At 38.6% G+C, this 27,047-nt stretch overlaps 1 protein-coding gene across 2 annotated transcripts in view; it reads right to left on the bottom strand.

Moving 5' to 3' along the window:
- ROCK1 (Rho associated coiled-coil containing protein kinase 1) overlaps positions 1 to 27,047 on the bottom strand; it is a 130,490-nt gene that overhangs the window by 91,515 nt on the left and 11,928 nt on the right. For both annotated transcript variants that reach the window (XM_006097388.2, XM_006097389.3), the window contains exon 2: positions 14,885 to 14,966. In XM_006097388.2, coding sequence (XP_006097450.1) covers positions 14,885 to 14,966 — 82 coding nt within the window. The remainder of the gene's footprint in view (positions 1 to 14,884; positions 14,967 to 27,047) is intronic.

Below are 27,047 nucleotides of genomic sequence, written 5' to 3' on the forward strand. Positions count from 1 at the left end.
ACCCAGAAGAAAAGCTACGATTCAAAGTACTGAGATTATTACTGCACAGTAAGCAAGAAATAAAAATGGCTAAGACACTATAGCTCCTGACAGAGCACTAACAAGCTAATCCATCTCTAAATAATCACAAGTTAGCAGAAGAGGTAGTGCAAAAGGTTGAGGATTTATAGTTTCAGGGTCACTAAAAATTCATAAGGATTTCAAACACATACAGACTCTTCGATCTAACTTTCTAGAAAGCAAATCGATGGTTATTAAGAGTCCTTTTTAAAAACCACACTTTATATCCAGTAAATTTTACTTTTGGAAATTTGTCCTAAAGAAATTATATATGATTTGGAACCAAGATTTCTACAATAAAATGTTTTTAATGTAAAGATTAAATAATTTAATATTCATATTATGACATATTAGGCAACATTTAAAATTTTGTTGAAGAATAATTACACAGAATATTCAACAGGAAATGTTGAACAAAGAAGCAGAATAAACTGCATGTGGTTTATGAACTCAATTTTTAAAAATTATATTTTTTTTATTCATTTCAGAGAAAGGGAGATGGAGAAAGAGCGATAGAAACATAAATGATGAGAGAGAATCATTGATTGGCTGCCTCCTGCAGGCCCCACACTGGGGATGAAGCCCACAACTGGGCATGTGCTCTGACCAGGAATCGAAACCTTACCTCCTGATTCATAGGTCGATGCTCAACCACTGAGACCTCCGGCCGGGCATATGCATCCATTTTTTTAAATGTGTTAACTATATGTACTTATTGACATAAAAGATATTTTGTGAATTGCTTTTCACTAAACACACTGGATAGCTGTCTAAATTCTATTTCTTTATATTTGGGTTGTCCTAATATTTTTCTCTAACAACAATATATATTTGCTATGAAAAAAATTCCTGTATATTTGCAGAGCTGTTTTTGCAGGATACATTTCTTTAAGTAAAAGTAATAGGTTATTCTCATGAACATTATTAGTTTTGAAATATACTGTCCAACTGCTCTACAAAATGATTGCATCAATTTCCACTCTTAATACGCACCAATCCTAGATAATATTTTTTATCTTTCTGATTCTGATTAAGTTGAAGGTAGGACTAGAATTTTTTTCTAATTTTAAGCCACATTAATATTAATGCATTTGTTCAACTGTCAACTGCTCATTAGTCATTTTTATTTTTTCTCCTTTATACTATACAAGAGGCCCAGTGCACGAAAACTGCACATGGGGACGGGGTGGGGGGTGGGGGGGTGAGGGGATCCCTCAGCCGGGCCTGCGCCCTCTCACAGTCCAGGAGCCCTTGGGGGATGTCCGACTGCCGCCACCACTGCTGTGCTCTGCCAGCTGTGAGCCCAGCTTCTGGCTGAGCGGCGCTCCCCGTGGGAGTGCACCGACCACCAGGGGTCAGCTCCTGTACTGTGTCTGCCCCCTAGTGGTCAGTGCGCATCATAGCGACCAGTCGTTCGCTGTTTGGTCGATTTGCAGATTAGCCTTTTATTATATAGGATATTATATAGTTACTGTGTCCATTTTTAAAATTATTTGTGTTTTTATTAATTAGGGGAATCTCTTCATATATCAGGAATATAATTCTGTTAAGAATATTGGAATTTTCCCCAGTTTGTTGGTGTGCTTTATATAGTTTTTTTTTAATCATATATATATAGTTTTGATATGCCAAAATCTATCAATGTTTCCTTTTTTCTGCCAAAGTTATTTGGACATTTATAATATCATTCGAGGGCCATATAAAATTATCAACTCAAAAATTACCCTGTTATATATTTTTTTAAAAATATATTTTATTGATTTTTTACAGAGAGGAAGGGAGAGAGATAGAGAGTTAGAAACATCGATGAGAGAGAAACACCGATCAACTGCCTCCTGCACAACTCCCACCGGGGATGTGCCCGCAATCCAGGTACATGCCCTTGACCGGAATCGAACCTGGGACCTTTCAGTCCGCAGGCCGACGCTCTATCCACTGAGCCAAACCGGTTTCGGCAACCCTGTTATATTTGGTCAAACATTTAATTAACTTACCCCTAATGCCTTGGCAGGCCAGACCAAATGATTTTGCAGGCCAGATGATCCTTACCCCAGCTTTAGTTCCTAGACCTGGTATCCTGCTTTTTTAAAAAAGGCAGTCCTGGCCCTGACCAGTTAGCTCAATTAGAGCATCATCCCAATATATCAAGTTTATGGGTTCGATACCCCATTAGAGCACATACAAGAATCAATTAATGAATACATAAATAAGTAGCACAGCAAATCAATGTCTCTCCCCCCCCCTTCCTTCTCTCTAAAAAATCAATTAAAAATTTTTAAAAAGGTAGTCCCTACTTGAAGACTATAAACATAATACCTATAATTTCAAGTTATTTTTACCTCCTTGGATAAAGACTATAAACATAATACCTACACTTTCATTTTCTCCTCAAATGGATATCCAACTGCCTCAATACAAATCACTGAATAATCTACCTTTTCCCCCACTGACCTAAGTGCCATATTAAGCTTATGTCCAATTTTCATATTTAAAAAAATATGCTCTAGACTCTCTCTGATGACCTACTGGTCTTATGTCCTTCAACAAAGTACTATTTTCCTTATACTTCAGTATCCAGTTTGAAGAAATAATCCCAAAATGTTACAATTACAATCCTACCCCTGCAACCCCAAAATAGAAATACATTCACCATAGAAAGCTGAAGTTACCAAACTATGGAAGTCATTTATAGACTTCATAAAAGTAATAAAATCAAACATGCTAAAACCCTACTCCATTTTAATGCTTTCTAACTGGATATATCCCACAATAATGCCGACTTTCATATGTACCTTAATATTTAGTTGTAAAGAAGGAAGTTTTAATGACACTACCAAATGGTATTTTTACATTTTTCATCAGCTGAGAAGCTTCAAAATGGTAGTGTATACTAATCACAAGATATGGTCAATATAATCTATATCCTCCTAACTCAAGAAATTTATCCTTTTTAAATATAGAAGTAAAAATCGTTCGACTGGAAATTTGACTGCTCCCTATGATGTGCGCTGACCACCAGGGGGCGGCGTGGAACATGGCGGGCATTGACGGTGCGGCGCTGGCAGCAGGCGGCCCACCGATGGGCCCTGATGAGATTCGGACCACAGTGGGATGGTGGAGCAGGTGAGTGGGTGGTGCCAGGCCAAGGCGGTTGCGAGTGGGAGCCTGATAGCCCGCAGAAGGAGACCAGCGGCGACAGTGGGGGGCAGGACTGTCGCCTGGCTCCCAGGAACTGAGGGAGCTGGGTGGAGGGCCTGGCCCCGACAGATCGCTCTGCAGACAGGATGGTGAAGCAGGTAAGGGGTGGCGCCAGGCCATGGCAGGGTGCCAGGCGGGGCTGCGGGGCTGCAAGGCTGGGGACATGAGCTGGGGCTACAAACCTGGGGACATGAGCTGGGGCTCGATCCCCACAGGCAACCCCTAGGGGCCCCACCTGTGCACAGATTCGTGCACCAGGCCTCTAGTATTGTGTATAAAAGATAGTTATATAAATTTTGCTGTTTTTAGAATTGTTTCTTATAATGCCTCAAAAAGTGTAAACTTCTAACTACATCTAAAGTCATATCCAAAGTACTAATATATAAAAACCCTTTTTAATTTTACTACAGGTAATGTAGTACTCATTTCAATATTACAATACATGATTTTATAATTGTAATGAGACACCTTTAGAAAAAACTAGCCACAAACATTAAAATGAAGGCTCTTCTGCAAGCCATAAAAACTTTTGATGTTTTGTTTAAATTATTATGAAATCTTAATTTAAAATGAGAAAAAAAGTTTTCCCTTTTCTATTGGGCAATATGTACCTTTTGTGCAATGCCACAAAGAGCTAAGGAAACATAGTCAAGTTGTTTTTACTTCCTTGGATGAACACAGATTCACTGATATCAGCAGAACATGCTGAACTAAAAATAATTAATTTCTCTATCATTTTTAAATCAATGAAACCGGCTCTCTGACATCCCCCGAGGGGTTCCGGATTGTGAGAGGACACAGGCCAGGCCAAGGGACCTCCCACCCCCTGTGCAGGATCGGGGACAGGGAGGGACGTAGGAGGTTGGCAGGCGTGAGGGCTCCAGGGCGTGTCCAGCCCGTCTCACTCAGCCCCAATTGGCTGGACCCCAGCAGCAAGCTAACCTACCAGTCGGAGCATCCGCCTCCTGGTGGTCAGTGCACCTCATACCGACTGGTTGACGGGTCGACTGTCTGCCCCTGGTGGTCAGTGCACGTCATAGCGAATGGTTGAGCGGCCTTAGTATATCATTAGCACATTATGCTTTTTTTAAAAATGTATTTTATTGATTTTTTTACAGAGAGGAAGGGAGAGGGATAGAGAGCTAAAAACATCAATGAGAGAGAAACATCGATCAGCTGCCTCCTGCACACTCCCCACCGGGGACGTGCCCGCAATTAAGGTACGTGCCCTTGACCAGAATCGAACCTGGGACCCTTGAGTCTGCAGGCCGACGCTCTATCCACTGAGCCAAACCAGCTAAGGCAGCACATTATGCTTTGATTGGTTGAATGGATGACCAGACGACTGGACACTTCGCATATTAGGCTTTTATTTATAGGATATAATTACTTGGAAAATATAATAACTTAGAAAAATTAATAAAAACTTTAGATACAACCCTCTTACAATGACACATATAATATACCCCTTAATACAGTGATACAATGTTTTACCCTTTACAATAAGAGAATATAAAGAACTTTATTTTCTACAGCTCAATTGAAATTATTTTGTTCTTATTGTGTGTGGCTTGTTTGTTGATTTATTTGTATGTTTATTTTGATGTGATGATTTTGTATAATAGGACAGAAATCAATATTCTGAGGAAGTTTAAGAAGCAATGATTAAATATATCAACTCTAGGAGAGTGGTTACCTCTGGAAGAGGAAGACATGAGGCCCAAGACTTAGTTGTTACTTAACTTTCTTTTCTTTTTTTCTAATTCTCACCTGAGAATATGTTTTTCATAACAGAAAGGGGGAGGAGAAGAAACATTGATGTGAGAGAGAAAGAGCAATTGGTTGCCTCCCATACACACCTTGACCAGGTATCAAACCCAAAACCCCGTATGTACCCTGACCAGGAATCAAACCCAAGACCCCCTCAGTGGATGGGACAAAGCTTCAACCACCTGAGTCACACCAGCCAGTGCTGTACCTTAACATTTTCTTTAAAATAAAAGACCAGAAACAAATAGGGCAAAATGTTAACTATGAGGTTAATTCTGATGATCAGTGCTCAGATATCTGATATATATGTAGTAATCAAGAATAATTTTTAAAAAACTAATTAATGATCATGCCCAAACTCTACCAACAAAGATATACTTTTTAGATCATCTCTAACAAGTCAGCATTTAACCTCAAAAACATTTAACAAATACTTAATGAGTACCTAATATTCAATTGGGTTTAAGAGTAAAAATACAAGTCCCCTGCTCTGATGACATTTGCAATCTACTGATGAGGAAGAAGGGGAATATAACAATCAAATAACCATACAAATAAATATAATCTAACTGTGGTAAATGCACAAGATGCCATGAAAATATACAGCCAGCAGCAGGGCATCTGACTAGCCCAATGGGTTAGGAAACTAAAGTGAAGGCTTATTTGAAATTTAAAGGATAAAGACTCCTTTAGCTGGATGGGATTGGAAGGAATTCTAGGAAAGGCAAACAACTTCTAAAAAGTCTGTGGAGGAGATGTCAAGGTACTTTCCAGGAAATAAATGTACCTTGTATGGCTGCGGTGTAAGCAAACGAGGAGAGTAGTACAGAAAAGAATGTAACTTGAAAGATCATACAGTGCCACATTAGGAAAATAAAAAAGGCTGGGAGTGAGATGTGATTTATTCAAATCAGCAATTTAAAAATAATTCTCTGGCAGCAATGTGGGAACTAACTGTAAATAGGCAAAAAAGTAAATGCACTAGACAGATTCACTGTGATCATTCAAGTGAGATGATGAAGCTTGAACAAGAGTAGATGTAGTAGTAAACAAAGAGAAGTTCAAGCCTCTGCTTGAAGACTGTCACTGGTCAGAAATCTATATTTATCTGTTTTTTCTTTGGTTACTTTAATTTTCTGGCAGCTCCACTATTCTCCAAAGCTTTTCTAAAGATCCTCAATCACATCAGCATGTTAATTCAAAATTCTAGGTTGTAATCTGCCTAGATCTGGGGGGGTAAACTAATTTAAAGTGGCTCAAATTTCTTCTCTTTCCCTAAACTTCAATTCCTTTATTTTTAAAACTTACACAAATGACAACAACAACAAACAAACAGGACACAATGTAACTCTTTTTTATCTAATCCTTTAACCCAAAAGGTCCAACCTGCCATTTCAGTCTTTTCCTGCCATCTGTCCTCCTTACCCCTTCCTGCTCATCACAAACCAAGTTCAATTTATAACAAACTCCTAGTTCCTGAAAGGTATCATGCTACTGATATCAAACAAATGCTGTTTCTTCTCTACCTGAACTGTTCTTCCTCAATTGAGAAATCTAGCCCACCTTTTAAGAATCAACTCAAATGTTACTTTCTGAATTCTTTTACTCCCTTCAAGATCTATGTATCATTAAATTCTCTACAAACTTCCACAATTATAAAGGGATATATAAGTTACTATTTGTTTCTGTGTGTATCTCCCTCCACAAGAGGTAAGAGCTATAGTTTTAAAGAAAAAAGATCTTCATATTTTTAGTGACTGGACATTCAAAAAGTAATTCAATATTAAATGGTCTCACGTAGAGGATTTGTCATTTTCTCATACATCTTAAACTCGTAACTCTAAAAAGGGGAAGGTTTGTAGCGGTTCTCAACCCTTTGGCGGTCGAACAACCCTTTCATAGGGGTCGCCTAAGACCATCTTGCATATCAGATATTTACATTATGATTCATAACTGTAGCTACATTACAGTTATGAAGTAGCAACGAAAATAATTTTATGGTTGGGTCACAACATGAGAAACTGTATTTAAAGGGCTAGAAGGTTGAGAACCACTGGTTTAGAGAAAAGAAATTACTTTTACTGTCTTCAGAACTTTTCATAAGAACTTTGGATCATCATGGGCTTTTGGCCTAACACAATTTTTATAGATTAATGCTACTCTTTTGCACTTAAACCTGCATGTGTACTCATACTTAATACAGTCATTCACATCCTTTCCAATCTGACCTGTGTAATAACCTTGGTTTCTTTGGCTGCAACCTTCTTATATTTACCCCTTTTTGAAATATCACCTGTCATTTAGAACAGGGGTCCTCAAACTTTTTAAACAGGGGGCCAGTTCACTGTCCCTCAGACCGTTGGAGGGCCGGACTATAGTTTAAAAAAAAACAACTATGAACAAATTCCTATGCACACTGCACATATCTTATTTTGAAGTAAAAAAACGAAACGGGAAGAAATACAATATTTGTATTTGCATGTGGCCCATGGGCCGTAGTTTGAGAACCCCTGATTTAGAATCACTATTAAGAGGATTTATCTTTTCAATAAACTGGATTAAATTTCCTAAGGGTGGAACACATGCCTGACTGTGCACAGCATTTCTTCCCTTCAAAGGGACGGTTCTCAACTGAGGGTAATTTTGACCTACCGGGGACATCTGGCCAAGTCTTGAGGCAGTTTTGGTTGTCACAACTGGGGGGCATGGAGATGGGCAAAAGTATGCTACTGGCTTCTACAAGGAAGAGGCCAGGGATGCTTCTAAATATACTACATTGCAAAGACCAGCCCCCCACAAGGAAGATTTATCTGACCCAATATTTCAACAGTGTCCCTGGTCTAATGTAAACTGAGTGCTTTGTCTCAAGGTCCCTATCAACTCCCAAATGCTAAATCAATTCAGCCTTTTGATCACAAACCCAGAATAGCAATTACTCTCATCACTTTCTCAACAATTAAATTATTGGCAAAGCAAATAAATATTTCATCAATTGTTCTGTATGCTTTTATAAGTGGACAGTAGCAGCTGTCTATTTTTTTTCTTTTCTTTTATTGTCTAAAGTTTTACATATGTCTCCTTTTTCTCCACTTGACCCCCCCCACCTGCCCACCACATTCATTCCCACCCCGGGCAAGCCCTCACTGCCTCAGTGTCTGTGTCCATTGGTTATGTTAATATGCATGCATACAAGTCCTTTGGTTGCTCTCCTCCCCCTACCATTTGTCTCTAGATCGATCTATTCTTGTACATCAAATTATGTTGATTATTATATCCCACATGAGTGAGATCATGTGATATTTATCTTTCTCCGAATGGCTTATTTCGCTTTGCATAATGCTCTCCAGTTCCATCCAGGCTGTTGCAAATGCTAAAAGTTCCTCCTTTTTTATAGCGGCATAGTATTCCATTGTGTAGATGTACCACCGTTTTTTAATCCACTCATCTGCTGATGGGCAATTAGGCTGTTTCCAAATCTTAGCTATTATAAATTGTGCTGTTATGAACATAGGGGTGCATATATCCTTTCTGATTGGTGTTTCTGGTTTCTTGGAATATAGTCCTAGGAATGGGATTACTGGGTCAAATGGCAGTTCCATTTTTAACTTTTTGAGGAAACTCCATACTGTCTTCCACAGTGGCTACACCAGTCTGCATTCCCACCAGCAGTGCACGAGGGTTCCCTTTTCTCCACATCCTTGCCAGCACTTGTCGTTGATTTGTTGATGACAGCCATTCTGACAGGTGTGAGATGGTATCTCATTGTTTTGATTTGCATCTCTCGGATGATTGGTGACTTTGAACGTGTTTTCATGTCTTTTGGCCTTCTGTATGTCCTCTTTCGAAGTGTCTATTTACATCCTTTGGCCATTTTTTGAATAGATCATTTATCTTCCTTTTGTTAAGTTGTATGAGTTCTCTGTAAATTTTGGAAATTAAGCCCTTATCAGAAATATCATTGGCAAATATGTTCTCCCATGCAGTGGGCTTTCTTGTTTTGTTGATGGTTTCTTTTGCTGTGCAGAAGCTTTTTATTTTGATGTAGTCCATTTGTTTATTTTCTCCTTAGTCTCCATTGTCCTAGGAGCTGTGTCTGTAAAGATATTGCTGCAACATATGTCTACTATTTTGCTGCCTATGGAGTCTTGTAGGATTTTTATGGTTTCCCGTCTTACATTTAAGTCCTTTAGCCATTTTGAGTTTGTTTTTGTGTATGGTGTAAGTTGGGTGACCTAGTTTCATTTTTTTGCCTGTATCTGTCCAAATTTCCCAGCACCATTTATTAAAGAGACTGTTTTGGCTCCGTTGTATGCTCTTGAGTACTTTGTCAAATATTAATTGAGCGTAATGGCTTCTGTTGATTTCTGGATTTTCTGTTCTGTTCCATTGGTCTATATGTCTGTTCTTGTGCCAGTACCAGGCAGTTTTAAGAACCGTGGCTTGGTAATATAGCTTGATATCTGGTATTGTGATCCCTCCAACTTTGTTCTTCTTTCTCAGGATTGCTGTGGCTATTTGAGGTCTTTTATTATTCCAGATGAATTTTTGGAGAGTTTGTTCTAGATCTTTGAAATATGCCATTGGTATTTTAATGGGGATTGCATTGAATCTGTAGATTGCTTTGGGTATTATGGACATTTTAATGATGTTGATTCTACCAATCCATGAACATTGTATGTTCTTCCATTTGCTTATGTCTTCCTCTATCTCTTTTTTCAATGTCCTGAAGTTTTCCGAGTACAGGTCTTTTACATCCTTAGTTAAGTTTTTCCTACGTATCTTTTAATTTTTTTGGTGCAATGGTAAATGGGATTGTTTTTTTAATTTCTCTTTCTGTGGGTTCATTATTGGTGTATTAAAAGGCCATAGATTTCTGGGTGTTAATTTTGTATCCTGCTACATTGCCAAATTCATTTATTAGGTCTAGTAGATTTTTGATGGAGTCTTTGGAGTTTTCTATGTATAGTATCATGTCACCTGTGAACAAGGAGAGTTTTACTTCTTCTTTTCCAATTTGGATGCCTTTTATTTCTTTTTCATGTCTGACAGCTATGGCTAGCACTTCCAGTACTATATTGAACAGAAGTGGTGATAGTGGGTATCCCTGTCTTGTTCCTGTTCTTAGGGGAAATGAGTTTAGTTTTTGCCCACTGAATATGATGTTGGCTGTAGGTTTGTCATATAAGGCTTCTATTGTGTTGAGGTGTGATTCCTCTATTCTCGCTTTGCTGAGAGTTTTTATCAAGAAAGGGTGTTGGATTCTGTCAAATACCTTTTCTGCATCGATTGATATGATTATGTAATTTTTGTCTCTCAGTTTGTTTATGTGATGTATATCACATTAATTGATTTGCGGATATTGTACCATCCTTGCATCCCTGGAATAAATCCCACTTGGTCATGGTGTATGATCTTTCTAATGTAATGCTGAATCCAATTTGCTAGAATTTTGTTGAGGATTTTAGCATCTATGTTCATCAAGGATATTAGCTTGTGCTCTTTTTTTGTGGTGTCTTTATCTGGTTTTTGGATTAGGGTAATTCTGGCTTCATAGAAAGAGCTTGGAAGTGTGCCTTCCTCTTGAATTTTTTTGAATAATCTGAGGAGGATAGGTTTTAGTTCTTTGAATGCTTGGTAGAACTCCCCTATAAAGCCGTCCGGACCAGGGCTTTTGCTTGCTAGAAGATTTTTGATCACTGCCTCAATTTCTTCGGTAGTTATTGGCCTATTCAGGTTTAGTGATTCTTCTTGATTGAGTTTTGGGAGCTTGGATTTTTCTAAGAATCTGTCCATTTCATCTAGGTTGTCCATTTTGTTGGAATAGAGTTGTTCATAGTATTTTTTCATAATCGTTTGTATTTCTGTGGGATCAGTTGTTACTTCACCTCTTTCATTTCTGATTTTGTTTATTTGGGTCCTCTTTCTTTGCTAGCAGCTGTCTATTAACTACCATAGCTATCATGCTGCTTTTGTAATCGGTATTAGGAAAGATATATATATATATATATAGATATATATGTAGATATAGATATAGATAGATATAGATAGATATAGATATAGATATATATTACACTACCATAAAATACAATTACTGAACTTATTTTTTTTTAAATCCAAACAAATGCTTTCTACCATATTTTTACTCTTAGGTTCATGGGTTTCTTATTGATTTCAGAGAGGGAGAGGGAGAGAAAGATAAACATTGATGATGAGAATCATTAATTGGCTGCCTCCTGCACGCCCCCCATTGCGGACTGAGCCTGCAACCTGGGCATGTGCTCTTGACTGGAACCGAACCCGGGACCCTTTAGTCCGCAGGCTGACGCTCTATGCACTGAGCCAAACCAGCTATGGTTCATGGATTTTCTTCATACAATGCTCTTCCATCCTCCATTATCTTCTTTATAGTGTGGTAAAATTAATACTTACTTTTTTGAATACTAATAATAAATACTAATTTGTTTAAACTCTTTTAATAAAGACTTTTCTACTAAGATGTTATAATTAGGCTCAAGGAAACATTCATAATGGTTTACAGACATATACAGTCATTAATCACTGTTCCCAAATTCTCCTTCCATCCACCTCCTAATGCCCCCCACCCAATGTGTTTCTTCAAAAATGTGGGTAATTCCTACCAAGACAGCTTTTATTTTATCTGGATATGTCTCTAACCTCTACCTAAAATTTAATCTTTATAATTAACTAAGTATTCAGTCAAATGGTCACAGATTCTCTTTTCCCTTTCAGTGTCTACACATTCTCCAACCCCCCAAAAATGAAAATTAACAGGTTGTAATATAGTTAGGCCTGAAGTTTAAAATATTTCAAGTTGCTATACTTTAGTGAGACTTAGTACATCCTAAAAAGAAAGATTTTATTCCATATTCCAAGTGCATTGTTAGATCACTACATCAGATACCTGTCAATTAATATTTGACAAAGGAGGCAAACACATACAATGGGGATAAAGATAGTCTATTCCAGGGGTGGGCAAACTTTTTGACTCGAGGGCCACAATGGGTTCTTAAACTGGACCGGAGGGCCAGAACAAAAGCATGGATGGAGTGTTTGTGTGAACTAATATAAATTCAAAGTAAACATCATTACATAAAAGGGTACGGTCTTTTTTTTTTTTTTTTTAGTTTTATTCATTTCAAACGGGCCGGATTCGGCCCGCGGGCCGTAGTTTGCCCACGGCTGGTCTATTCAATAAATGATGTTGAGAAAACTGAACAGATACATGCAAAAAAAATGAAACTTTCTAACACCATACATATCAATAAAGTCAAAATGGATTAAAGATTTAAATTTAAGACTCAAAACCGTAACACTCCTAGAAGAAAACATAGGCAGTAAAACCTTGCACATTTCTCGGAGCAGTATTTTTTCTGATATATTTCTTTGGGCAAGGGAAACAAAAGAAAAAATAAACAAACAGGACTACGTCAAACTAAAAAGTTTTTGCACAGCAAAGGAAACCATCAACAAAACAAAATGGCAACCTACTGAATGGAGAAAGATATCTGCCAATAATACATCTCATTGGGGATTAATATCCAAAATTTATAAAGAACTCAGACAACACTAAAAACACAATCCAATTAAAAAATGGACAGAGGACCTGAGTAGATATTTCTCCAAAGAGGACAGACAGATAGATGATCAATAGACATATGAAAAGATGCTCAACATCATGAATTGTCGGAGAAATGCAAATTAAAACCACAATGAGATATCATCTCAAACCTGTCAGAATGGCTATCATCAATAAATCTACAAACAAGTGTTGGCAAGGATGTGAAGGAAAGAAAACCCTCGTGTACTGTTGGTGGGAATGCAGACTGGTGCAGCCACTATGTAAAATAGTAAGTATGAAGGGTCCTCAAAAAATTAAAAATGAAACTGCCTTATAAAGCACAAATTCCACTTCTGGGTATACATTCGAAGAAACCCAAAAACACTAATTCAAAAGAATATATGCACCTCTATATTCATTGAAGCGTTATTTACAATAGCAAAGATACACCAAGAGCCCATAAATACATGACTGGATAAAGAAGATGTGGTACACATATACAATGGAATGTTATTCGCCCATTAAAAAGAATGAAATCTTTCCATTTTGACAACATGGATGAGAGGATATGCTAAGTGAAATAAGTCAGTCAGAGAAACACAAATACCATGATTTCATGTATATGTGGAATCTAAAGAACAAAATAAATTAACAAACAAAACTGAAACAGATTCAGACACAGAGGACAGACTGATGGTTGACAGAGGGAAAAGGGTATAGGGGATTGGGTAAAAAAAGCTAAGAAGATTCAGAAGTACAAATATGTAATTACAAAATAGTCATACGATATAAAGAACAGCATACAGAATACAGTCAATAATATTGTAATAACTATGTATGATGCCAGGTGGGTACTGGAAGTATCAGGGGAATACTTTGTAAAGTATATGATATCTAACCACTATGTTGTATACCTGAAACTAATACAAAATAACATTGAATGTAAATTGTAATTGAAAAATAAAATTTAAGAAAAGTTTCAGGAACAAAAAATAAAAATAAAAGCCAGGCTAAAATACACAATACACAGGTTTATCAATTAAAACAGTTTATATTTTCATTTTACCAGTATTTTACTTATTTCTTTTGTGATTACTGATGTTCCTACTTATAAAATGTAACATAAAGGCATACTTAATATTATGAATGAATGCTGCATAGCAAAAGGAGTAACAAATTAAGAAAACAGGTATTCCAATTCTTGCTACCCTAACTCTACAAAGTTACACACTCCCCTTTGTATTAATGAGCATTTATCCTTTGTCTCCCATCAAATAGGAAAGGTCATGTTTCTCCACCTTTTTGGTTATTTTGCTACATCGTTAAGTAGGGAGGTAACCAAATGTAAACAATGATAAAAATTTCCTGCAATTTCAGTTAAGATGTGAGAAATTTTAAAAAACCTTTATACTTAAGAAGTCCCCATTCAGACTCTGGAACCATATTTCAAAATAAAATTAAGGCTAAATAAATATTTTTATTTAAAAAAACAGAAAACTAAACATAAAATTGATAAGTAAAATTCGGAGGCAAGATTTCCAAGTGTACAAATGATAAAAGAAATTACAACAAAGTAAAAACGTTTGAATTCTTAGAAAAATAAAACTTTTATAACCAAACATATGTAACCAAAATTGAAAGACAACACAAAAACCAACCCAACCTAAATATATCAATATGTATGGTTTAGGAAACTGAAATAAAGAAATGGAATAGGGAAGATTTTATGATCTAAAATCTTATTATCAAGTTCTTGAAACAATTTCAATAAGTTCTTTAATCAATATTTTAAATGATCATGTCTAATATTAAGTCCAAAATAATGTTTTTAGAAAAGAGTATCGGTAAAAATTAAATAAAAGCCCACTTTCACAAAGAAAATTCCTCTATCTCAGGTGGGATTTTCATATGTAATCTATTTTTACTTGTAAGTATTAAAATATAATAGCTAATTCATTTATAACAGAAAAATAGAGAATAAATATAACCTTACTGAAATTTAATGTGCATGTATATATTATATATATATACGCTTATTTTAATATATTTATTTTAGCCCTTTACTTTTCATTCCCTAATCTGCAAAATATTTTATAGATTCTCCTAATAAGCACCCAAACTGACTGATAAAGTTTCTTTCCCATTTCATTCATTTTATGTACAAACTATTGATGAAATAACCAAAGAGTACATAGAAGGGGGGAAAAGGGCTTGAATTATCAAAGTCAAGATTTCATTATATATAATCTGTAATTAACCTCCACAAAAATTACTTACATCTGCTTAAAAAGTTGTCAATATTTTTGTTTTTTCTTAAGGCAGGAAAATCCAAATCATATACCAAAGCATCCAATCCATCCTAAACAAATAAACAAACAAACAGTTAGTTTTCTGGATCACTCTATGAACTTTCCTTTTTTATGAGTAAAGAATAAAATATACCTCTTAATTTTTAATTAGCTCTCTCTCTCTCTCTCATACATCTTGCATTCACTTGACACTTTATATAAGGTTACATGAGTACTGGCATAAAAGAACATTTGCTTTTATTTCATATATAGATTTTTCACATTCTAACTCTCCCAGACAGAGGAGCAGCAACATACCACTAATTGGCTACAACTGACTTCAACACATGCCTTTTTCCCCTCATGAGGGCATAACATTTTACTTTTCTCTCTCACTTACTACTGCATTTATCTTTATTTCAGATAGTCATCAAACACAAATGGCCTATCTTTGTGCCTACACATATTTTACAAGTACCTAAATAGTAGTTCCTGAAGTTTAGTGTAAAATAAATTCAGCAGTTAGATATACTTTTAATTATAAAAATACTAGGGGACCAGTGCACGAATTCGTGCACCTTTAAAGGAACTGTGGGCCATGAGGCTGCCCAGGACACAGGGGAGGTCTTGACCCATCCTCCCTGCCCATCCCCAGCCCCTCCCACCGCGGCCCCCAGTTCCCTGTATGCCTGCAACCCGACTCCCGCTGCCGCTGCCGCTCCCATGCGCTGAGGGCACTGGCCCCACTCACACCCACTGACAACGCGGAGCAATTGGGGCTGGCGCCAGCAGCGGGTGCAAGCGGGGCCAGTGCCATCAGTGTGTGTGAGTAGTGGCTGCTGCCCCAATCGCTCCTCAGGAGCAGAAGGAGGTGGAGAAGCCCTCAGGGGCGATCAGGGCCGGCAGCCGCTGCTCACACCCGCCGACAGTGCCGAGCGATCGGGACCAGTGCTGGGCACTGGCAGCGGGTACAAGTGGCGGCTCCAGTGCCAGCTGCGGGTGAAGGCAGGGCCGTCGCTGGCAGTAGGTGTGAGCAGGGCTGGCGCCAGGAGTGGGTGCAAGTGGCGGCTGCCGGCCCTGATCGCCCCTCAGGAGCAGGGGGAGGTGGAGAAGCCCTGAGGGGCGATCAGGGCTGGCAGCTGGTGCTCGCACCCGCTGATGGCGCCAAGTGATCGGGGCCGGTGCTGGGTGCCGGCAGTGGGTGCGAGTGGTGGCTCCAGCACTAGCAGCGGGTGTGAGGGGGGCCAGCACCGGCAGCAGGTGCGAACGCCCTGCAGGACTGCAGCATGCGGGAGCAAAGAATTTCCAGTAACCACCAGAGGCTTGCCCCAATGACAGCGACCGGTGCCCCACCTTAGTCTGGTGCCCTCCCATACCTGCTCCACCATCCCATCGCGGCCAATGCCCACCATGTTCCATGCTCTGCCACCTGTTGCCGACGCCTGCTATATTCTGTGTGTGCCCCTTGGTGGTCAACGCACATCATAGTGACCAGTTGTTCGGTTGTTCCGCTGTTCGGTCTATTTGCATATTAGGGTTTTATATATATATAGATATTGGTTTTTAATAAGGGTTCTTTTTCTTTCCTTGAAGCACTTTCTAGGGCAGCCATTAGTAAAGGACAAACATAGGCGTTTAATTTTACTTCTAAGCAAGTGCAGGGCAATGTGAAGGTGTAACAATCAGTTACATGGAAATGCGATAGGAGGAACATTCCGATAACCCAAGTAATCTTCATTTTATTTAGCTGGAGAAATCTAGTTTGCCCCAGTAGAGCCCAAAAATAAAGAACGGAGCAGCAAAAGAAGATGCACCTTCTGCAAACCCTGTACAGTCGTGTTCATAAAAGGAGAAAAAAAAAAAACAGAGAATATAGATTTTATACTTTGTGTTAAGCCACAGCTGTGAATCACCCAGTTATTGTAGAATACTTAAAATATTCCCCTACAAAATCAAAAAACAGAGTCAAAGCTTTAAAATATATCAATGCATGAACTGGAAACTGACAATGGAGAAGAAGGCTAATAATACCAATGTTGTTGACTGCTTGAAGAGATCAACCCGCCCTTATTGTCTTTTCAAAATTCAGAGATTTGTGCATGTCTGAAGAAAAAACTCCTCCACTAAAACAAGTTTATCTATCCCTGAGATACATTTATTAGAGTCTTAATAAGCCATTTGAATATTTGTTCATTCTTTTTACAGAAAGAGATGAGAATCTTTATATGAGAACTAGAAGTCCGGGGCATGAAAATCGTGCACTCAGGCAGTGGAGGGGCCTCAGCCCATCCTGCGCCCTCTCGCAGTCTGGGAGCCCTTGCAGCGGTTCTCAACCTGTGGGTTGCGACTCCTGAAAATACATCCTGCATATCAGATATTTACATTACGATTTATAACAGTAGCAAAATTACAGTTATGAAGTAGCAACGAAAATAATTTTATGGTTGGGGGTCACCACAACATGAGGAACTGTATTAAAGGGTCGCAGCATTAGGAAGGTTGAGAACCACTGTTAGGGGATGTCCAACTGATGGCCGGCAGTTGAACATCCTTAGCGCTGCCTCAGAGGCAGGAGAGGCTCCCGCCACCGCTGCTGCATTCACTAGCCGTGAGCCTGGCTTCTGGCTGAGTGGCACTCCTCCTGCATTGAGTGTCTGCCCCCTGGTGGTCAGTGCACATCATAGTGACCGGTCGTTTCACCATTTGGTCAATTTGCATATTAGCCTTTTATTATATAGGATTTGTTTAGAAAGACCAGCTGATGTTTGGTTTGTTCTAAATAGAAAAAAAACAAACCACTAAATATTTGAATTAACTGTTTTCTAGGAAAAGGTAAATTAAAGATGAATATATTTTTTTACATTTTGACTAGATTTTAAGTTATGGCAGACACCACAGTTAATATCTCATTTTCTTCTACAGTGCCTTAAAAAATAACCTGGACGAGTAGGCATAAAAGGTACAATAAAGCTACAATTTTTATGTTCAATAGCAAAGGCATTACAATATCTAAGGAATAATATTTTTCTTAGACTAGACACTAAGTTTCAATGTATCGTGTCACTCCAAAAAATAATATGGACTACAGGAGAGTGCAAGTACAGTATTCCCCCCCCCCCCTTTTCTATGGTTTCAGTTACCCATGGTCAACCTTGGTCCAAAAAATATTAAATGAAAAATTCCAAAAATAAACAATTCAAGTTTTAAATTTTGTGTCATTATGAGTAGCACAATGAAATCTCACACTATCCACTCCATCCCGCCAGGAACCTGAACCATCCCTTTGTCCAGAGTATCTACATGTATATGCCACCACCCCCTTTAATCACTTAGGAACCATCTTGGTTATCAGATCACTGTTGTGGTATCCCAATGCTTGTCTCTTATTTTACTTAATAATGGCTTCAAAGTGTAAGAGCAGTGATGCTGACAATTCAGATATGCCAAAGAGAAGCCATTAAGTGTATGTATGTATAGAAAAAAAAAAGTACATATAGGGTTCAGTACTATCTGCAGTTTCAGGCATCCACTGGGGGTCTAGAATACATTCCCTGTGGATAAGGGGGACTACTATACTATTAGCTACACAAGAACAATTTCAGGCCAAATTTTGACATCTTAACGTTGTCTGGGAAATGCAAGTAGGTATAGTACGATAACCTCAATATATCATTATACTTTATGATAACTATTATTTTAAGAACCCCTAACAAATACTTACTTCCAAAGACACATCCAGTTTTAAAAGGTTCAGAACATCTAAATTTATATTAGCTCAGATTATTTTCTAATATCAAATAAAACTTTAAACAGTGAGGGATATATTAAATTTTAGCTCTCTTTGGTAAATATATTTAAAACAATTGCCTCCATTCTTACTCCAAATAAGATTTTAGAAAAATTACTAAATGTTAGATAGAAAAGAACCTCAAACTTTACCTTAATGCCCTCATTTTATACCCAAGGCAAATAACAACCAGAAATATTAACTGACTTGCCCAATGCCACACAGCTAACTGGTAAGCTGTGAAAGATCAAAATACTAACTCTTAGTCTAGTAGTTAGAGATATAAATAACATGGTCATAAAAACATAATTTTAAAAATCTCATTTTCTTAAAAATGAAATTAGGAATAAACATATATATTTAAACCCAATATGCATTCTTCAAAAATTAACAGAAAATCACCAGTCATTCTTCTAATTATAACAAGTACAGCCTGACCGGCGTAGCTCAGTGGTTGAGCATCAAGCATCAACCTATGGACCAGAAGGTCACGGTTCAATTCCTGGTTAGGGCATATACCCAGGCTGCGGGCTCAATCGCCGTGTGGGGCATGCAGGAGGCAGCCAATCGATGATTCTCTCTTATCACTGATGTTTTTATTTCTCTCTCCTCTACTTTCCTCTCTGAAATCAATAAAAACATGTTAGAAAAAAAAAACAACAGAAAGGACAATGGCTAGAACACAAAATCCTATGTTTTTTCTACTATACCACAAGCTCAAAATCCTAAATTTTCTCTACTATACTATTACTTCCTCTTCTGCATAACCCTCCCTAAACTACCTATTAAAACTCCTTATTATTATGCCCAGCCGGGTGTAGCTCAACGGTTGAGCGTGGACCCAGGAACCAAGAAGTCGCCGGTTCGATTCCTGGTCAGGTCACATGCCCAGGTTGCAGGCTCAATCCCAAGTGGGGGGCATGCAGGAGGCGGCCTATCAATGATTCTCTCTCATCACTGATGTTTCTATCTCTTTCTCTCCCTCTCCCTTCCTCTCTGACATCAATAAAAATATATTAAAAAAACAACTTCTTATTAGAGTTATTTTTTATTTCAATCTTCACAGCTACATCTCAAGCACCTTGAGCAAGCTATTTTGTAGCGGACGGGTAGCATAGTGGATACTGTTGGTATCCTACTCCAATAATTATTTCTACCTTCCTAATTTAACCCTAATTTTGTTTCAGCTACTCACCTTCTTTCAAGAGACTATGAGCTTCCAAGGAAGAAGAAATCTTTTCCAGCTCCAGGAAGCTGGTTCTGATTAGTCTAACCCAAGGCAAACATGGAGGCTCATTACTCTTGCCAGTGTTCAGCTTAAAGAGAGGAACATAGTAATAATCTGGTACATGAGATGTGAGGGAAAACCTACAGAAAGGTTTCTGGAAAAAAATTCTTCTCTTTTGAAAAGATACATGTAAGATATAGTCGTTCCTTTAATGAGAAATTGTCATGTCTGTATGTGACACCTTAAAGAACAGCAGCCATTTGCATTCTCAAGAGATGTTGGCAGAAAACAAAGCCAAACACAATGAGGACAACAGAGCTAAAGGATGTAAGGAACCTGAGTCCCTGATGTTTGTTGGACCAATGAATTAACCTATTCTATAGCCACTATATCCAGTACATTTTCTTAATACATTTTCCTTATGGCCTAACTCAATTTACATTACATTTTCTATTTCTTGTGACTAAAACCATCCAAACGTAAATACACAGTAAGAGCTCAATAAATGCCATTGCACTGAAACAGCATTAATCAAGGCAATAGGACTTGTTGCAGTGAAAGGGCAAGAGAACTGCCCATTCAATGGTGAGACCGGGGCAAGATGGGGTTGACAAAAAGTATCACTCTGGTAAATGTTCGGATTAACAGGACAGAACTATGAAGAATGATTTTTTGAGCCATCCTAATAATAGACAAACATGGTAATTGACCGTACCTTCGCTACATCTCCCATCGGCTAATCAGTGTGATATGCAAATTAACCGTCAACAAAGATGATGGCTAATTTGCATACTGCAGGCAGGGCGGGACATCGGGAGCCGCCATCCAGGCCTCCGTGTGCAAACCCAGGAGCCGCCAGAAAGCCAGGCCGCAGGCAAGGCGACCCCCTGGGACCCAGGAGCCGCCTTGCCTGCGGCCCGTGATCCTGATCGTGATTGGAAAGCCGGGCCGCAAGCAAGGCGTCCCCCTGGAACCCAGGAGCCCGTCGGCGAGGTCTGCAGGCAAAGCAGTGATCAAGCTATGAGGGGGAGGGTGGGGGGTGGAAGGAGCTACAGGAGCAGCTCTTGCCGGAGACTGAAGACTCCCGCCAGAGCGAGGAACAAAGACTGAAGGCTCCAGCTGCAGCGAAGATTGTGTCCAGAGCGAAGATGGAAGGCGGTGGCCAGAGTGAAGGTCTGGGTCCCGGGTGCCAGAGGAAAACTGGTGCTGGTAGCCAGGGGAAAGAAGGCCTATTGCACGAATCTTCGTGCAACGGGCCTCTAGTGTTTAATAATAAAATTAATTCCATGGGCTCAAATATTTGAAACATTAAAAAAATAAAGTAAAAGCTTTTTAAAGAAAAAGACACATGAGTATTTGTATGCTACTGTTGGAAAGACAAGTCAAATAATCTTTCTGAGCCTCAGTGTTCTCTTTCGTAAAATGAAGATAACTACCTACAACTCATACTAGATTTATGAGAATTAAATAAGTGAAGAATGTGAAGTGTTTGGTCCCTTAGTCGCACTTCCCTCTTTTTATTTCTTTAACTGACATTTGAAGTTCTGTAAATCTCACTAATGATAGAAATGACATACAGAGAAAACAGACACTGTAGTTAGTGATGTGGTCATAAAAACTTAAGAGTAGCCCGGGCCAGCATGGATCCATGGTTAGAGCATCAGCCTGTGTACCAGAAGGTCTCAGGTTCGATTCCTAGTCAAGGGCATGTACAGGGGTTGCAGGTTCAATCCCTGCCCCGCCCCATGCCCCCATTGGGGTGCTTGTGGGAAGCAACCAAATCAATGTGTCTCTCTCATATGATGTTTCTCTCCCTCTCCTCTTCTCTCTTCTCTGTCTCTCTCCCTCCCCGCACCCTTCCACTCTCTAAAAATCAATGGAAAAATATCCTCATTCTTCCAGGGAGCATTAAAAAAACAAACAAAAAACAAGAACAACTTAAGACTAAATCTTAGTGCCTCAAACAGACTGTCAAACTGCAGTGGGAAGACTGGGGAGGGAAGGGGGGCAGAAGGGGGGGGTAAGAGATCAACTGAAGGACTTATATGCATGCATATAAGCATAACCAATGGACATAAGACACTGGGGGGTAGGGGAGGCCAGGGGATTGTCAAGGGTGGGGAAAAAAGGAGACATATGTAATACCCTTTGTAATACTTTAAGCAATAATAATAATAATAATAATAAAAGAATAAATCTTAGGTCAATATGTTAAACCCTTCCCCACTGTAGTAATTCCATCTATGATTTTTTTTTTAAACATGGGGCATCTGACTTTTGCTAGACCACAGAATTTGATCATGCATTTGTTAACGGAAACTAGCTGCCCCCACTAACTGTGTAAGGACACTAGGTGTTTGGACTTATAGTTGTATGAGATGGTATATGGCTTTTCAGTATCATCCATAAGCAAAAATTATATGCCTTTTATCAGAGAAATAGAATGGGCAAGAAGGTATTCTTCTAGCATAATCTAAAACATATAACAACAGTGGCTAAGGGGAGTCAAAACACTGAGGTGGGGGACAAGGACACAGGCTTCCACTTTAATGCAGTGAAGAAGCTACACAAACACAAGGAATGTCTATATGCAGCCATAAACTAGAGCAAGGAATTCAGACTTTTATTCAATACTCCCAAGTTCTGTAAAATAATGACAAATGAGACTTCCCCACTTCCTAAAGTCCATATTATAATACCAGGATTCAGGACCTTAACAGAAATGAACATTCCTCCAAGAGCAAAAACAATTCACAAGGAATGACAGCCAAAGCATGTTGTCCTACGACTTACTTCTTCACTTAATTTTATGATTAAGGCATGAAAAATAGTTACCTTCTACTTTTACAAAATGTCCATCATCTAGCTTAACCATCAATTTAAGATTTGTAGGGGAGAGGACATATAAGACAGGAGCCAATCAATGTCAAAGATTTACAATAATTAAATTATTTAATACTCATGGTTTACCAATGACAGTAGATCAGTCAGAGCAATATATTTTGAAAGAAGCTAATCACACTGGAGAAGTACTTCCACATAAACACACAAAAGTAGGTATATTTAATTATAAGTATAACATTTTACAAGGACCTCTAAAGAATGAACATTTACATTTCACATTTCTTAAGAAGTACTGGCATTAGGAGAGGGGAAAGCTCCAGTTGTGTTACCTCACAACAGAGCTTAAGCAAAAGGAAAAGCAGGAGCAATTATTCAACTGAACACTGCTGCAAATTCTAGTTCTCTGGATAGTTTTGAATTATAAAAATTAGAGTCCTGTGTAAAATATCATTTAGGATTACATCTACTAGTAATAATACATTTCTTATAAGGTAACCTTACTAATAAAAGCCTAAGTGGTTGTCACGCCATGATGCCCTCACACCGTCACAAGATGGCTTCATGCACAGCGGGCACTCGCAGTGGGTGGGGCTGGGCTTGAGGCTGCATGCACTGCACAGAGCCTGCCTAGGAGCCCCGCCTCTGCGAGGTGAGGCCTGCCTGGGGGTCCTGCCTCCTGGCTCTGCACATCGCAGAAGTGGGACCCCCAGCTCCGGCCTACCTCTTTGTGGCAATCCATCGAGGAGCCCCGGATGGGTGAGCGGGGCCTACCTCTTTGAGGCGATCGATTGCGGGGCTCCCGCACTGTGACAGGGCACAGGCCAGGCTGAGGGACACCACCCCCCTGAGTGCACGAATTTCGTGTACCGGGTCTCTAATGAGAATATAATGGCACTAGGAAAAGTATACTATGTCTAAAAAAATATTTTTAAGTAAAATTTCAAAATCTAAATGTTTACTATTCTAAACATGAACATGTTTTATGAGAAACTACCAAAAAAATCCATTAGTACTATGGCAGCTAAAACCAAGGCTTCTGAAAACCCAAACTACTTCTAAAATAGGCTGACCTTTGGTACTAAAAGACTTCTGTTAAAATTGATGACAGAACATGTACCATTTAAAGAAAATATTTTTGGCACATATAAATCTCTTTGCTGGTTAAAGAGATAAGAAATTTCTCAAGATTAAGCACTAATATAAAAATGAAAACAGAATTTCCTCAGGGAATTTGAACAACTTCTGATGTTAAAAACAATTAAAATTTATTTAACCAGTGTGACATTACTATATATATGACAATGCTTCCTATGACTCATTTTCTCTACATGTATCAATCTCTAAATGGGCACTTTTGAATCAGTCCCCAACTAAGTTACTTAAGTCTACACTTAGTTGGGGACTGATTCGGAAGTGCCATTGTACATTTTACTAAATATTTAGAATACTTAATTTTTTTGCACTCTAATTGTCCTAAAGAACATCGGCATGTATATAGTGCCAAATAGGCCTTCCTCTATCTCTAAAAATCAACTTAAAAATATTTTTTAAAATCCTTAAAATATTAGCAAATAGAATTCGGCAATATATAAAAGCAATCGTACACCATAACCAATAAAGATGTAATAGTTCTTAAAGTTTCCAAAGATTCAATACTTATTCAATATTCAAAAATCAACAAGCAACCAGCATTATTTACAATAGCAAGACATAGAAGCAACCTAAGTGTCCATCAATGGATGAACAGATAAAGAAATTGTGGTATATATACATACAATGGAGTATTATCAGGCCATTAAAAAAAAGAAGGGAATCTTGCCATTTGAGACAACATGGAATGGCCTTGAGTATTATTTATAATACTCAAGAAATTATAAATAAACCAAAAGGAGCCAGAAAAAGAAAACAAAAATGAAAACACAGGGAATAAACACAAAACAAGTAATAAAATGGGAGACTTAAATTCCAATCTATAATAATAAAAGCATAATATGCTGATTAGACCGGACAGCTAAACGACCTTCTGAACGTCATTCCAGACGTCCTTCCAGACGAAGCTGCAGCGGCGGGGGCCAAGGCAGAGGCAGTTAGGAGCGGGCAGGCAGGCAGAGGGGTTAGGGATGATGAGGCAGGCAGACAGAGTGGTTAGGGGTGATAAGGCAAGCAGGCAGGTGAGCAGTTAGGAGCCAGAAGTCCTGGATTGCGAGAGGAATGTCCGACTGCCGGTTTAGGCCTGATCCCACAGGAATTGGGCCTAATCCGGCAGTCGGACATCCCCCGAGGGACTGGACATCCCCTGAGGGGTCCTGGATTGCAAGAGGGTGCAGGCTGGGCTGAGGGGGACTCCCCTCCCCCATGCACGAATTTCATGCACCAGACCTCTAGTGCAGGGGTTCTCAACCTTCTGGCCCTTTAAATACAGTTCCTCATGTTGTGACCCAACCATAACATTATTTTCGTTGCTACTTCATAACTGTAATGTTGCTACTGTTATGAATCGTAATGTAAATATCTGATATGCAGGAAGGTCTTAGGCGACCCCTGTGAAAGGGTCGTTCGACTGCCAAAGGGGTTGCAACCCACAGGTTGAGAACCGCTGCTCTAGTGTATTAATAATTACATTAAAAGTTAATAGTCTTAGCACACTGATTAAAAGACAAACATAAGCCCTAACCGGTTTGGCTTAGCGGATAGAGCGTCGGCCTGCGGACTCAAGGGTCCCAGGTTCGATTCTGGTCAAGGGCATGTACCTTGGTTGCGGGCACATCCCCAGTGGGGAGTGTGCAGGAGGCAGCTGATCGATGTTTCTAACTCTCTATCCCTCTCCCTTCCTCTCTGTAAAAAATCAATAAAATATATTAAAAAAAAAAAAGACAAACATAAATCCATAACGTTAATATAAACATTTTGAATACTATTTTTAATTGATAATAATGGCATTATTTTACACTTATACAAATCTCCATTGTCTCATTTAATAGAAGATGGCTGGACTATCAAAGCTATCAATCTGTTGCAATACATTGTCTTGGTTGAGGTAAGAAAATCTGACTTCACATAAATACTTAGTTGGAAAAGGAAAGAGTACATTAACAGCATTTTCAAATATTTGTGGAAGTTGTTTTCCACACCAAACATGACAAGAGGTGTTTCTTAAAGGTAAGTTGCAATATGGAATTTGAAAATGTACATATGAACTTTTTTTAAAATATATTTTTATGTATTTCAGAGAGGAAGGGAGAGGGAGAGAGAGATAGAAACATCAATGATGAGAGAGAATCATTGATTGGCTGCCTCCTGCACACCCCCCACTGGGGACTGAGCCTGCAACCTGGGCATGTGCCCTGACCAGGAATCAAACAATGACCTCCTGGTTCATATGTCAACGCTCAACCACTGAGCCACACTGACTGGGCTGTACATATGAACTTTTTGCACCCACTTTGCAACATTAAAATAAATTGGTCTATCTTGCACATTGAGTGGATCTTTTACTCATGGATGATCTTATAACATCATGAATTGTCAGTTAGAGAAGCTCACTGAAGTATGAACTCTTCCAAAAGTTGACATTTCCATCATACAATATGAAAAATCATATTTAATGTCATTATAACCCCATGATAAAAGTTTTCAGGCATTGGGAAGCTGTCAAGCCTCAGGTAGCAGATACAAGTATCCAAAATTCTAATTTTTACCTAAAAGCTTTAATTTTCTCACTGACCACAAATATTATCAGTTGTTTTCTAAAAGTCATACTTCAAAATACAGTCAGAATAGGTCCTTCCCAAGTGATACATACATACACATAAGTCATACATAGACATATCCTTTATATCCAAAGGCCATATTACTGATAGTAACAAATAAATGTACAGTTCCGTCATGGTACCATTCATGCCTTAACCAAGTTTTTTTTTTCTTTCTTTTTAAGAAGTCCTTTTTTTAAAAAATATATTTTATTGATTTTTTACAGAGAGGAAGAGAGAGGGATAGAGAGTTAGAAACATCGATGAGAGAGAAACATCGATCATCTGCCTCCCAACCAAGGTACATGCCCTTGACCGGAATCGAACCTGGGACCCTTGAGTCTGCAGGATGACGCTCTATCCACTGAGCCAAACCGGTCAGGGCTAGAAGTCCTTTTTTTTAAAGGTTTATTGAGGTAAATTTACATAAAGTAAAATTCATCCCTTTTTAGGGTTTATTTCTATGAATTTTGTCAAACATATAGTTTAGTTATGTAACTACAAACACCACTACCACCACCACCACAATCAAGATAGAGAACAC

The sequence above is a fragment of the Myotis lucifugus genome, unplaced genomic scaffold (assembly GCF_000147115.1).
Source record: "Myotis lucifugus unplaced genomic scaffold, Myoluc2.0 scaffold_200, whole genome shotgun sequence".
Taxonomy (NCBI): domain Eukaryota; kingdom Metazoa; phylum Chordata; class Mammalia; order Chiroptera; family Vespertilionidae; genus Myotis; species Myotis lucifugus.